A 14,433-nucleotide genomic window follows, 5' to 3' on the forward strand; every position below is an offset into this window, starting at 1 on the left:
ACCAACCCATCTCAATACCAACCAACCCATCTCAATACCAACCAACTCATCTCCATACCGACCAACCATCCCTTTTCCATACCAACCAACTCTTCACAATACCTGGTGCCTAGCCTTTAATGCAGGGCAATCTGCCTTCCAATGTCCTTCCTCGTGACAATAGTTACAGCTTCTACTGCTGTCAAAACTGCTCCGTGAGTGAGACTCGGATCTAAACATGCCAGACTTCCCGGAACGCATCTGGTCAGCCGCCGCAACACCTCGCCTGTTTCCACCCCAGCCAGAATCATTGCGGCCGGGTGTGCGCTCTCTCACATCGCCCTTATGGAGCAGCACATACTCATCGACTGACACAGCCGCTTCTGCAGCAGAGGCAATCTTCCGTTCATTAATATAGGTCGCAATCAGACCAGGTAGCGTATTCTTAAACTGCTCCAAAATTACTAACTCACACAACTCATCAAAAGTAGCGATATCAAGCGCAGCCAACCAACGTTTAAAATGGGTACTTAAATCACAAACAAATTCAATATAGGTTTGGCCACTTTCCCTTTCCCAAGCCCGAAAACGTTGGCGATATGCTTCAGGCACAAGCTCATAGGCCTTCAGCACGGCAGATTTTATTTTTAAATAACTACCGCTATCGGCCGCGCTCAAAGACGAATATGCCCCCTGCGCCTTACCTGTGAGGACGCACTGGAGCAGCAGAGCACAGTCCTCATCAGACCAGCCCCTCGCCGCGGAAACACGCTCAAACACGCTCAAACAGCACAAAAAATGAGTCAGGATCCTTCTCATTAAACGGTGGCAACAGCCGCAAGTTGTTTATGTCAAAGGGCCTCGCACCGACCCCAGACACCTGCCCCTTCTGACTCTCAGCAGCCAGACGATAACCCTCCCGCTGGCGGATCACCTCCAGCTCTATTTATTTTTTAGCTTCCATTTCCCACTTAAATCTCTCATGTTCTAACTGCATCGAAAGGAGCTCTTTTTGCTGCTCAAACGTCAGCCCCTGAGTCTGAAAAGGCATGCCTACGGCAGGTGGAGAAGCTGGCACCGGACCAGACGTAAGGACTCCCAGTTCAACAAGTTTTACTTTCAAAGCAATTTTAACATCTTCTTTATGCCTCCTATCTATCACGGCCACCGAATAATGATCAGACAGTTTCAACAACTGTTCTTTAGTACACTTTTCCAAGGCCTCCTCTGACGGAGCCGCCATAAACGCTTCACATTCAGCCATCTCAAAACCACCACTAGGACCAAGCAAAACACACCTTTATGCCCGAACAGGACCAGCAAGACAGCGAAGTATCCCCGTGCGCATCCCAAGAGGATCCCAGTTTGGAGTTTCCCCGCTATCTAAACATCAACCCCCTAACTAAACTCCCGGCTAGTCTTCATGCAGCGGGCAGTGGTGGGTATTTACGCACTAGAGACCGCTGACCCTGGGAAGCGACTAGCAAGCCAGCAACTCCCCCGAAAACACGGACATGCTCCCAAGACAATGCTTTAACCACTATGCTGCCACAACACTACCACGACCCCCGCAACGAACCCAAAGGGGAACGCCGCTATACCTACAAGGGAAAACTCCGCACCGCACTATGATCCACACGCTGAGGACAACACTTGTCAACCGGCTTTTTGTTGCTGGCATAAATTAAGAGAGCGACCCTGATACTCACCCTGATCCGTCAGCCCACATGCACCATGAACTCTCCCCTTAATTACTGAAAAACACTTGCAAAATGAGCAACAACCGTTTTACCCTCAAGGCAAACAAACAAAGGCACATGTGTGCCGGACGTGTGCCACCACCGGCACCGCCCACAAAATCCGTACTAAAGGAGAACACCTGCAGCCAGGCCAACCAAACTCCAAACTCACGTCAAACAAAATCTACACATATTCAACTATTGCGCAAAACGAACGGACGAGCCCCCATTTTGTCATGACCCGGCTCAACAGAGATGACAAAAACGGGAGAGACAGTGCATAACCAATAGAAAATAAAGATTTATTTCCATACGCAACACAACTTAACAAAGTAACGCCAGTATGAGGTGTGTATGTCAGTAGTTTCAGTCATGTAAATGTGGGTGCATTGATCATGCGAGGTGGGGTGTTGTGGAGAAAGAATAAGTTAACAAAACCGCCAAAGAAAACCAAAAAAGGTGTGGACGCCTGCAAAGAGGGCCAGAGAATAGGCTCTAAGCAACGGGAATCGTGATGTATTTCCGCTTATGCTTTATACCGGCAGAGCCGCTTCCGGTTTACCTGGTAACTAAGAAACACAATCAGCTGTGGAGGAGTTATGCCCCCTATACAACATAACTAAGAAACGTCAACATTTCTATATATATATTTTTATACGTTTATATGAATGGATTCGACTGTTTTTCATCGTCAGAAGCAGATGAAAGTAGCGTCGGAGCACTGTAGTGTCCCGTTGTGTTCGGTATCTTCACGATACAACTCCTGTATTAGCTTTCATTCCTTTCCGGTGGAGGAAGAGATCAGGAAAAGATGGTTAGTTAACATAAGAAGGAGTAACTTTCAAATAACGAAACATACAAAGGTTTGCAGTGTCCATTTCAAATCAGACTATTTTGTGGAAGGAACAATTAGGAGGCGTCTGAAAAAAGGCGCTATCCCTACAATTTTTGAGTGGAATCGTGAAATGCAGCCACCGAGGATAAGTGTTTGGGAACGACGAGACCGACCACCGATACCAGAATCAGACATGGAAAGCGCTAATGAAGATATCGTGTGGCATGATTACTGCTCAGCTCCGGAGCCTGCAGCTCTCGACTTGTCACTTGGTCAAAATGAAGAGTTGAAGAGAGAGATAGAGGATCTGCGGGAACAGCTTGAGCAGGCAAAGGTCAATAGTCGCTTTGGCCTCAAAAGATTCTCTGGATCTGATGAGGATATTCGCTTCTACACAAGGTAAGCCCTGAACCTTTTTTTGTGATTATTGATGATGGGTCAGTGGTGCAAACTTGTCACTTTTCGGCGAAATTCGCCGTTTTGAAGCCAAAATAGGTTACAATAACGGTGTTAACGGATAGTACAGTGTCTATGTCGTTGAGTAGTTCAAGTTATCATCTGCCCCGTCTTTTGATGCAATCATCTTAGCTCGGGCATTGGTCGCCCATTATGTATTTATCACTTCACTGGATTGGAAGTCCACTTTCCAGGCTCTCGCACGCCCCCTTCAGTGAGGCAGAGGTTACATTTGCCTACCCTATGTGGTTTTATGACAGATCAGCAAGACTAAATAGGTTCTACACATATGTGTCATACATTACATATTCTATGGATACAAACGTAAAATAAAAGTGTCTACAAATATTTCAGTGATGGTTGGGTTGGCCTGTGCCCTTGCAACATTTAACCCAGGAACGATGTAAAAATAGCCTAGGCCTATTATGTCATAAAACTGCTAAGCCTACAGTGTTCAGTTGAATTAGTTTAAGACAATAGTAAGTACACAATTACCATAGGCTACAATGCATCATGCCATAAATGTAATAGAATTTATTTTTTTGTAGATTTGCAACCTACAAACATCTGATGGCTTTCTGGGAACAGATTGAACCTTCAACACTCAGAATGATTCGCGTCACCAGCTCCAAAGCCACCAGGGAGACTTGTCCATCTGTGAAGACCCGGCATGCACTTCCTGCCATCGATGAATTCTTCCTCTTCATGATCCACCTTGCTTTGGGCCTCAAGCAGAAAGACCTGGCTCATCGCTTTCAAGTCCATCAGACCACAGTGAGCCGCATCATAACAACTTGGGCAAACTTCCTCTATCAGGTCTTGGGTTCTGTGCGAATTTGGTTGCCGAAAGAGCAAGTACGAGCCTACTTGCCAGAGGAATTTGAGAGTTTCCGAGACACCCAGGTTATCCTCGATTGTACCGAACTCCATTGCCAAACGCCTTCGTCTCTGCTATTACAGAGTGAGGTCTTTTCAAATTACAAATCCCACTGCACCTTCAAGGCTTTGATAGGAATGGCACCTCATGGCGTAGTAACTTTTGTGTCAGAACTGTACGCTGGGTCAATCAGTGACCGGGAGCTGTTCAAGCAGTCAGGGATCATCGACGTCCTTACCCCTGACATGGCAGTAATGGTGGACAAGGGCTTCTTAATTGATAACCTGGTACCATGCAAAATCCACAGGCCTGCTTTTTTGACCAAGGGCACACAAATGTCTGTGGGTGAAGTGAGACACACTCAGTCTGTGGCCAGACTCAGGGTGCATGTTGAACGCTTGATCCGGCGGGTGAAGGAACACAAGTTGTTCGATACAGTCATCCCCTTGTCCATTTCTGGTAGCATTAATCAGCTGTTTGCAGTGTCATGTCTTCTAATTAACTATCAGAATGGACCACTTGTCAAGGCATGGGCCCAGTAAGTCTACAGTGTCATTCTTGCCTGTCTAACCATAAAATCCTTAGGCTATTTGGCATATTGAAATGTTGGAAACCAAGTGGTCCTAAATATTTAAAATATAGTGTTGTAAATAGTCTGCAAATGTTCTACTTTTCTTACTATGAATGCCTACTATGAATGTTTTACTTGTTGATTTTGTCTCACCTGGGATGTCTTGACTTGCACATGTCATTCTGTTAACTATTGGAATGGACCACTTGTCAAATATTGTATATATTCTGCAGTCTGTGTAATTGTACTTACTATGATGGCCTGATGTTTTTTGCTTGCCTTTTTACTTACATTCTTCTTGACCAGTTGGTTCCCATTGTTAAAAAAAATTAAAAAATGCAACCTTTGACCTCCTTTTCTTGTTGGACCAGCCATAGCTAATCCTGCAATTGCAACAGAGCCTTGTCTTTGGCTGAAGAATAGAATAAAACTTCAGTTTCAGAGTACTTCAAGTGGCATTTCTATTTATTTGAATATTGAAGTCATAAGTTATGCATCACATTTATTATAATATACATACAACATTCCATCACAGTTTAATAAACAAATAAATACATACATACATATCAAGTTATTTTAAGAGCCCATCAACAGTAACTTGAGCTGTATACAGTGTAACAGTAAAACAACAGCAGCAGCAGCATGTGTACTTTATACTAAGTAACAATTTCCATTTGGTATAGACTTGCGAACATGAACAGTACATCAGCTTAGATATTGTATAGACGGCAAATGTAAACAGAACAGTTCTTATACTGTATAGTCTTCTTGATAGGTTCAGATATTCTGCTTCTTTGCACTTCTGGTTAGATACTAAACTGCATTTCGTTGTCTCAGTACTTGTACTCTGTGCAATGACAATAAAGTTGAATCTAATCTAAAAAATAGATTTGTAAAAATGAACAATAACATCTGAACTCACTGAACCGATTGAAACTGATTAATGAACTGATTGCAACTGATTACACTTATTGATAGATACTATACAAAGGCATTGGACTGATTTACTGTAAACACTTCTGTAAGTAGTGGTAAAAGAAAAAATGATCTGCTCCGTCTCTAATGGTGTACATTACATCAAGGTCTTTATAAATACGCTCGACAAACATGTCCTCCTGAGCATAAACAACAAAATCACACCACTCTAGCCCTGTCAGTAGCATCTGACCTTGAACTTGCCAGTAGTACTTGTGCTGCCTCCTGAGTTTCAAAGCACCACCTGACATTTTTAGATAGGGACAGTCTACATAGCTCTGGATATTGGGGCATTTGACCTCAAGGAGACCAAATGGTGGGTTCCCAGAGGGATCAAAGATGACTCCATCAGGAGAACTTCCTAGCCATGGAGCATCAGGATGCACAATGAACCCACAGGGTGAATAGTTGACATTTTTCAGCGTGCAATACTCTTTAACAGCACGTGGCTCCATATCAATTCCTCTCCTCATATCCCTGGTCTGCCCAGTTCCCCGGAGAATTCTCTCAGCCAGATTTTCTGCAGATGTATGTCCACGAACATGGCATACCTCATAGAAACGTGTAGATGTCACACGCATTCTTCTCAAGCGATGCCACTGCTGGCACAAACTCTGCATTTGTGTTCCAGCTTCTATCCTGTGGGCCATGTTGAATGACACATCCAGAGACTTCAGGTGCAGACTTTCTTGCTCTGACAGAACATAGGCACAGGATGGCGGTTGAAGCCTGTGGCTGTGGATGGGAAGGGAGGGATAAGCAGGAGCAGATGGGATGTTGAAGACTTCCCTTATTGCTGGAGGTTTTTGCTGAAATGACAGTAAGCTCCCTGCCTGGACAGCTCCAAATGCAGACTGGACTAATGGGACATCAGCGGACATGCCCATTGTTGTCACCAAGGGTGCAAGTGAAGGAGGGAAATCTTTGTACACCTCTGAAACTCTCAACATGGCAAGATCTAGCAGTTCCCCATCCACCGCCTTGTAGAGAGAACTTCTGAAAAATATTAACAGTAAGACAAAAAAGTATTAAAGTAAAAAATCACTACACCAAAAGTCTGCCACAACATACAATGGCTTACATGCAAAAACCACCCTGATATCTCACCTTACACAGTCTGCAGTTGAATTTTTGGGTTTTCGAAACTCCATTTCTCCAACTGGGCCTGGCCTCACACCCTGACAGCAGAGACACATTCAAGCTATGAATATGTGTCTACTGTGTGTATCTCATCTGTATTTATAGGGGGTGGGGTAGTCTTTGTGTGTGTGTGTGTGTGTGTGTGTGTGTGTGTGTGTGTGTGTGTGTGTGTGTGTGTGAGACTGTATTTATTTATTTGCTGTACTGATGGGACCACCAAGAATCACTTAAGGCAAAAATGTTACATGGATGCAATATTATTTATGTTGTAGGCAGTGTGCAATACAAGATGAACACTTTAAATGACCTACCAGTGTCCTCGGTTTGTGCCAGATCTGCTCTGTGTCTGTGCAGCTGTGCACGGGGGGAATAGCAGGAATGCTTAGCTGTGAATAGTGGGCAGTGTGATACAGGAGTGCAACCAAATGATTGCATAAGGCACAGCCCGCCACACAGGAACAATGGCTGCTCACCAAAACAACTGGTTTTGAGTGTTTTAACACCATCTATAGAGAAATAGAAGCTTACATGAGATGTTGATTGACAGCAAAAGCATTAGGCTAACAAGAAATACATTACTGTAGGCTGTTCTATGAAGTTCACACAAAAATATGAAAATGTATTACACATGATACAGGGCATTTGTTTAGCGTTAGATAACCCTAACCCTTACCCTAACCCAACAAGGAGCATCCAGGGATGATTACAGGGGAGTGATGGAAGTGGTGGTTATGGGGGCAGTGTGCTGTATGCATGTTGAGATAAGGCAACAAGCTGTGTATGTAGGGAGGGGTAAAGGGGCTTAATTTAAGATAGCAGATATGATATGTGTGCTTTAATTTAGCTGACAGGTAACTCTATCAGTTTGTCAAACCTAACCATTGCCCTAACAATGACCCTACTCTTAAGTCGTGTGGCTTTTCACTTTTCCTCATTGATCTATGACAGACTGCCCTCACGCTGATCTCTCCTGTCACCTTGTCTCTCAATGACACTGTGAGGAAGGAAGAAGACGAACACACAATACTATAACGTTAACGTTACATTTTGCACAATACCTTGACAGTATCTAAAACAAACTCAAACTTAATATTAGCTGACAAGTCTGTCAGTCATAGTCGATCAAAACAACGAACGTTAACCGAACGTTAACGTTAGCCGTCTAATCGTTCATTTAACATCAACGCTAGCTAGAAGCTATTACAATGTAGCCTAATGTAACATTTCAGCCTAATGTAACATTTGAACATAATGACTTACCCTCGTAATTATCGATGTAGCTGGCGATATACATCTTAAATCCCTTTTCCCGTTTACTGGAGGGAGTGGTGCAAGACTTCTTCACTAGTCTGTTCACATCGTTAATATTCAGACGAGGTAGGTCTTGAAGACACCGAGTATAGAAGAGAGCCATGTTTGTTGTATTGTGTCTGTCGTTTGTCGCCAAGTGCCGTCCACCTCACCGGTTGGTTTGCCGGTATAGCCAAACCCGGAATTGTGACGTGCATTGAGGCTATAGCGACCCCACAACAGGCAATCAGCTGCTCTTTTATCCGGCTGGAGCACCGGTCCCAGGTGCTCCAGATCCAGCTGATGGCATCAGCTGATCACCTTGAGGAAGATAAGTAGTAAATAAGTAGGCGGGGTTGTCACACAGTCGTCTACATAGAAATTTCTCTTGACTGTTTTGGCAGTTTCGTGACCAAAGTCATCCTCAAAATCTGTTGCACATTTATGCAGTGCGAAGTTAGCAACACTTGGCGACGATGTTGCACCGAAGATGTGGACCAACATCTTGTGTTCAACCAGCCCTTGCTCGTAGTTCCCATCGGGCCACCAGAGAAACCTGAAGAGATCCGTGTCTTCATTGCTGACTCTGATCTGGTGGAATATGGACTCCACATCAGCCATAACCGCCACACTCTCTTGTCGAAACCTCGTAAGGACCCCCAGTGGCGAGCTCGTAAGGTCCGGTCCCTGCAGGAGTTGCTGGTTCAGCGATGTTCCCTGAAAGCTTGCACCGCAGTCGAAGACAACACGTAGCTTTTGTTTGACTGGATGTCTGACTCCGTGATGAGGCAGGTACCAGGTCATTCCTTCCGTTGGCTTATGCTCAGCCCCGTTGAGTTTCACTGCATAGCCCTTCTTGAGAATGTCATCCATGAATGCAACATATTCCTTATAAAACTTGACATCGAGAGAATCTTTTCTTTAGATTCAAAGCCTGTTGCTCCGCAGAGCGGAGAGCGGTTGCTCTGCAACCGCTCTGTTGTTGGGCATGCACAGGGACTTGCTCCTCACTGGAAGACAGACGCTGTAATGAACATCCATACGTTTTGAAGATTCGGACACCATGTGGATAAACTGGTGATCATCCTTGGACATTTCGATGTCTTCGTCTTGTCCTGCATCAGGAAAGTCCTGCTTGAACTGCAGCTGCCAAAGCTGTTCTAGCTTAGCTGCGGAGATGTGATTTGCTGTGATTTCTGTCACTTTGTTTTCTTCCACCTCTGAGTGGTCCGTTTCCTGTCCAGCCTAATACTGTCCTGACGGCGTATGGTCCATCATCCACACTGCTGATCACCTGTAACGGCTCCATTGCCTTGGGAACGTTAGCTCCTATGAGTAACCCAACCTCTGCTTGGATAGTCGGAAGAATTACCTCTTTAAAAGGTAGGGCCAACAGTTAACGTCCTCTTGGCGGAGAATATTATCCTTGGTTACAGGAATGGTTTTTTGTGAGAAAACCTCAGCAAGCTCAATAAACTGGTTGCAATCCAGGCTACTGATTTCCAGTCTGGTTACGATGCGGGTGTTGACGATAGATTCATTACCCATTGTTCTCAATGAGATGCTTGTATTGCGTCCACTCATGTTCAGTTGGTTAATCAGTGACTCTGTAGCAAAAGTCGCTGAGCTACCTGGATCCATAAACGCGTAGGTTGCCACTGCCTTGGATCCCTTTTTTGCCTTAACACACACCGGAATGATTGAAAGAATGCAATCCTCTTTACCGGCCCCTGTGACACCAAAAGCTTCCGTCATCTGTACAAGGGCGCTTGATATGGATTGTTGATCACAGCTTTCCTTTGTTGTTTCATCTCTGGAGGATTTAGTGTTCATGTGCAGCAGGGTAGGATGCGGTCGGGAGCATTCTCGGCATTGAGCCTTCTCCTTACAGCCGTTGCTCATGTGTCCGTGTTTCAAACACGCAAAACACAAACCTTTGCTTCTTAAAAAGTCAATCTTCTCCTTGTGTGGCTTGCTCTTTAATTTACTGCAGACTGTTAGACTGTGTTGCTCTTCTTTGCAATAAAGATAAGGCTTGCCATAGGAGTTCACTGAGACAGTTTGTGCATTTGGTGTCGCTTGTTTGTCGTTCTCCATCTCTTCTCTTTGGGTTTCTGGGGAAACAACCGTTGTTGTAAACACCTTCCTTGGTTTGAGTGTCTCTGTATACTGTGGGTTTGGTTTCTGTCGCACTGAGTTTTTCGTGCCTGCGTTGGGGTCTTGAATGTTTCTGTAAAGCGGGTGTAATATATATTTAACCTGCTTGTTGACAAAGTCTACAAAATCCTTAAACTTGACTTGTTTCTTAGTTTTTTCTTGTAGGTCGCAGGCAGACTTTCCCAATGCTTCCTTGAGCCTGTATGGAAGCTTATTGGCCAGTGCTTTTATGTTAGATGTGTTGTCCAAGTCTTCCATGTAGCTAATATCTGCCATTGTGTTAGAGCAACCTGTGAGAAATAAAGCGAAGGATTGTAGTGCATTGCCATCCTCTGGCTTGATTGTCTGCCAATCCAAAGCTTGCTTTATGTAGGCCTCAGCTATCCTTTAGTCGTCACCAAAAAAATATTTTAGCATTTTCTTGGCTCTATCATAACCTGCTGAAGGTTCCATGTGAATGCAACTCTTAACCAACTCATGTGGTTGTCCACTTGTGTACTGCAGCAAAAAATTGTAGCCGATCACGGTTGTCATCAGTGCGGCTTTCAATTCCATGTTCAATAGATCTGATGAAGGTGTTATACTCAAGCGGGTCACCCTAGAATGTTGAAATGGTGAGATCAGGGAGTAAAGCCGCTTTGTGATTCTTCGCAAGGTATTCTGTGACATTGGCTTGCTGAGACATGGCTTTGCAGAAGCCATCGAAAACACGTTTGTTGTTGGAATCCATGTTCGGCGAAGGCGGGGCATTTGCCAGTGGTGCAGGCTAGGGATCGGCCGGGCCGATTATCGGCGCCGATATTCGGCATTTTGACGCATATCGGCATCAGCCTTTTTTTTTTATCCGACAGCCGATAACATATCAATTTAAAACTGGGTTATTTTTGCCCTGATGCAGCCACGCCTCTCTGTCTGCTGTCACTACGCTGTCTCCAGCATTGTCCAACCCATAGAACCTGATTGCATCTGATTGGTTACACGCTGGTTACACGCAGGGCCACGACGGACAAAAAAAAGCTCAAACTGTGTTTTGGCTATTATTTTTACTTAAAAAGTGAAAACTGCAATGGTATAAACACCAAAACTGAAATAGTAAAAATACTATAAATAACTATGTTCAAATAAACAAAAATAAGTCAAATTACAATAACAATGTGAAAATAAACAAAAATAACTATTTATATGATTCCCTCCCTCCCCCTCCTTTCTTAACCGGGCGTTTAGGCATCTTAATTTTTTTTCTTCCCTTTTTCTGTAATTTAATATCGGCTCCAAATATCGGTTATCGGCCCCCTTGACTTCTAATAATCGGTATCGGCCCTGAAAAAACCATATCGGTCTATCTCTAGTACAGGCAGAATGTTGTGCTTAACCTTGGGTGGAGATGAGACAAACTGCAATGGTGGTTGAAAGCTAGTTTTCACATTAGTTTCTCCTTTTTGTTCATCAACTTCAGCGCTGCTCATTTCCACTTGTGTTTTTTCGTATTTTTGCAAAAAATAATTTTTGGATCTGATTCAGCGGGCGCTGTCTGCATTTCATGCATTTCCTTTCTTGTTTCAAAGAAGAATTTGTCGCAAAAACCTTGATGCAGATGATTAAAGTCAACGCGCAATTTATTTTTAACAGTGTCGACATTTGCATCATCTTCCCTTAATTGCTGGATTTGATTCTTCATGCTAGTGAGCTGTGACAGCTTGTGCCTTCGTGCATTTACTGCTTTAACTTTATTTTCTTCCAAAGCCTCCTCAGTAATTTTTACAGTTCGTTTTTTAAGTTCCTGTTCATCCATTGCAAGTGTCTGTATTTTTATTTTATTTTTTTTACAAGTAATAGGCTAATAATGTCCAAACACCTCTGAATAAGCCTTACATCAAAAGCCGTTCATTTTCCTTATTCGGACAAATGACGTCCGCAGATTGATTTCGGGGCGAGTATGCTCACACACACGCGCACATGCGGAGCGTCCGTGCCGTCCTCGTGCAATAGCTTAATTAACGAGGCAACACTTACGGTTAGTTTTCTTTTCTTCCGTAAAACACAGAGCTGTCAGCGCCACGTTTCCTTTGTCCATTACCCTTTCTCAGACCCGTTCCAAGATCCATTATTCCGTGTGAAGAGCGAGTTTTTTGACTAATAATATAGGATCAATAGGTCTAATTAGTGAAGCTTCAGCTTGACGCTCCGTTTTCCCTTTGACGCATACCTCATCCAATATCCACAAAAATAATCCACCAGACCACGACGTGATGTTTAAAGGGTTTACTTGTCCAACGCAAAATACAAAAAAAAAAGAGGTAAAAAAACTGTGTGGCTCCACGCTTGTTATCCTGACAGTCTGTCACCGGTAGTTAAAACAATTAAGTTCCTGTCACACTTCAAAATACAGTAACTAAATGTGCGCATGCACCAAAAATATTGCAAGTGAATTGCAAAAAATAAATTCCATATATTCGAAATTAACGCAATTAACTATTATATTATTTCACTTATGAAAATCCAAACGTCATTGTAAAATAGGAACTTACATGAAGCAAATAGGCATTTAGGCTCCTACAATCAAATTATCATATATCCCCAAAGCTTCATCCACATCTGAATCTCTTCTCACCTCTGTCACCTTTTCTCCATTGCTGTCATTGGTCTCCATCGCTGTAATAGCTTCGGCTGACTCTGACTCTCCTTCCTTACTCTTGTCTGATGTTCCAGATTGCTGTGGTAGATGTACATTGAAAACATCTGCCAGAATCAGTGCATTGAGTGACATATCGACAATTGAGTTTGCACGAACTGCTTGTGCAACAGCTTTGCCAGACATCATGTGGATGACTGTGTTTTGGGCATAGATCAACTCCAGAACTTCTTGGAGTCCAGATGAGGTCATCAGGTGTCCGAAACAACTGAGGAACCTCATCTCTGCATTGAAGCCCCCCAAACGTAAGACGATTTGTCTCAGAGCACTTTCCATCGGCTGAGAGTTGACGATCATGAGAGTCTTCGACCAAAGTTGCTGATCAAAGGTGATGACTGGGGTGACATTGTGACGTTGCACATGTTGACTAATATATTTCAGGGTTGAGAATATGCATGTGCTATCACTTGGATTCAGATTTATCATGGGCAGGAACATAACGCTCGACTTGCATCATTCCTGACCATGCTGGTCTGGGGGAACCGAAGAGGATGGATGACTTCCACAGGACATCAAGGTTTTCACAGCTATTCTGGACCTGAAGGCTCTGAAGCTTCGGGTAGGTTATTGCTGTGAAGTTGTGCCTTTCCTCTCTGAAGTAAGATACATATACCCTTCCAACAGCTGCCATATCCAAGGAAGTAGCCATCAACCTGGGGATTCTACTTACAAGTAGATGTCTTTTCCGGCTCTTGCTGGGCGGCTTGGTATGGTCTTCTCCAGTCATGTTGTGGTGGGCCCAAGAAGTACTACCTTCTGGAAGGCCTGGAAGTCAAAGGTTTCCACCAGGTCTGCTGCTTCAGCTGATGAGCGAGGGGTGTGTTCTCTCACCCACACCTGTAGGTCGGTGTTCAGCATGCACAGGAACTGTTCCAGCACTATCCTTCAAGTCCTTCAGCCGAGCCTGTAACTCTTTCGCCGTCTCATCCTCCAAAATGGTATTCGAACGGAAACGTTGGCGGTAAGTCTCTGCTTTAATGTTGAACTTATCTAAAATGGCTTGCTTGACTTTTACGTAATCCTGGCTGTCATCAAAATTCATTGCCACATAGGCAGTTCTGGCTTTACCTTTCAACAAGGGCACGAGGTACAATACCCAAGTCTCCGGGGGCCACTGACACGCTGTCGCGAGTCTTTCAAAGGTGGTCAGGTAATGTTCAACATCTTCGTGCTCTTCCAAAGGAGCCATCTTAGGGGGTCTCCAGCCCCTATGGAGGTTTGGAGAGGTGGCAAGGCCAAGAGAAGTGGAGTTGAGTGAGCTGTGCATCCCGGGTGCTGGTTGCTGCCCTGGATGTGGGAGAGTAGTTGGTAGATCCAGAAAGGGCATGTTGGAGAGTGCATCCGAGGCTGTAGAAGGGCGGGAGCTGGGCTGGTGCACGTTCTGCGTATCAGCAAGTGGCTGCCCTGTTGCCTGCATCGTCGCCGGCTCTCTCGCCAACCTCTGAAGCTGCTGGAACTGATGCTCCATGACTTTCCACCTCTGGTCCTGACGAAAGAACTCCGCCTCCGCCTGGTCATGTTGACGCCTCCGATACTCAACCACCGACTTCACGATTCTCTCTAGGCAGTCTGTTCGGTCTTCTACCACTGGAGTGGAAGGCTTGGACGTTGCTGCTTTTGGCCTGGTCCCGGTCGCTGAGCCATCTCTAGGGGGTGCTGTACCTCTGTCTTTATCCTGCATCCACTGAGTGCCGCTCGTGACTACTGGTACCCGCAAACCAC

At 44.5% G+C, this 14,433-nt stretch overlaps 2 protein-coding genes across 2 annotated transcripts in view; one reads left to right on the plus strand and one right to left on the minus strand.

The window, feature by feature from the left end:
• Positions 1 to 14,433, plus strand: part of pdxkb (pyridoxal (pyridoxine, vitamin B6) kinase b) — a 156,574-nt gene that overhangs the window by 18,993 nt on the left and 123,148 nt on the right. The window lies entirely within an intron of this gene.
• On the minus strand, positions 4,894 to 8,024 carry LOC132473754 (uncharacterized). The gene is made up of 3 exons (XM_060074013.1): positions 6,884 to 8,024; positions 6,540 to 6,610; positions 4,894 to 6,428 (listed from the first exon to the last, which is right to left on the minus strand). The coding sequence occupies exons 1-3, from the start codon at positions 7,076 to 7,078 to the stop codon at positions 5,462 to 5,464; spliced, it is 1,233 nt and encodes a 410-aa protein (XP_059929996.1). The 5' UTR covers positions 7,079 to 8,024; the 3' UTR covers positions 4,894 to 5,461.

Source organism: Gadus macrocephalus, chromosome 15, assembly GCF_031168955.1.
Source record: "Gadus macrocephalus chromosome 15, ASM3116895v1".
NCBI lineage: Eukaryota > Metazoa > Chordata > Actinopteri > Gadiformes > Gadidae > Gadus > Gadus macrocephalus.

Bases quoted from the DNA above. Each gene is read 5' to 3' on its own strand.
- LOC132473754 (XM_060074013.1), bottom strand. From the start codon at position 7,078: ATGGTGTTAAAACACTCAAAACCAGTTGTTTTGGTGAGCAGCCATTGT. The intron at 6,611-6,883 runs GTAGGTCATTTA...CTCTGCTGTCAG, and splicing joins GGCACAAACCGAGGACACTG to GGTGTGAGGCCAGGCCCAGT. The intron at 6,429-6,539 runs GTGAGATATCAG...AATATTTTTCAG, and splicing joins TCAACTGCAGACTGTGTAAG to AAGTTCTCTCTACAAGGCGG.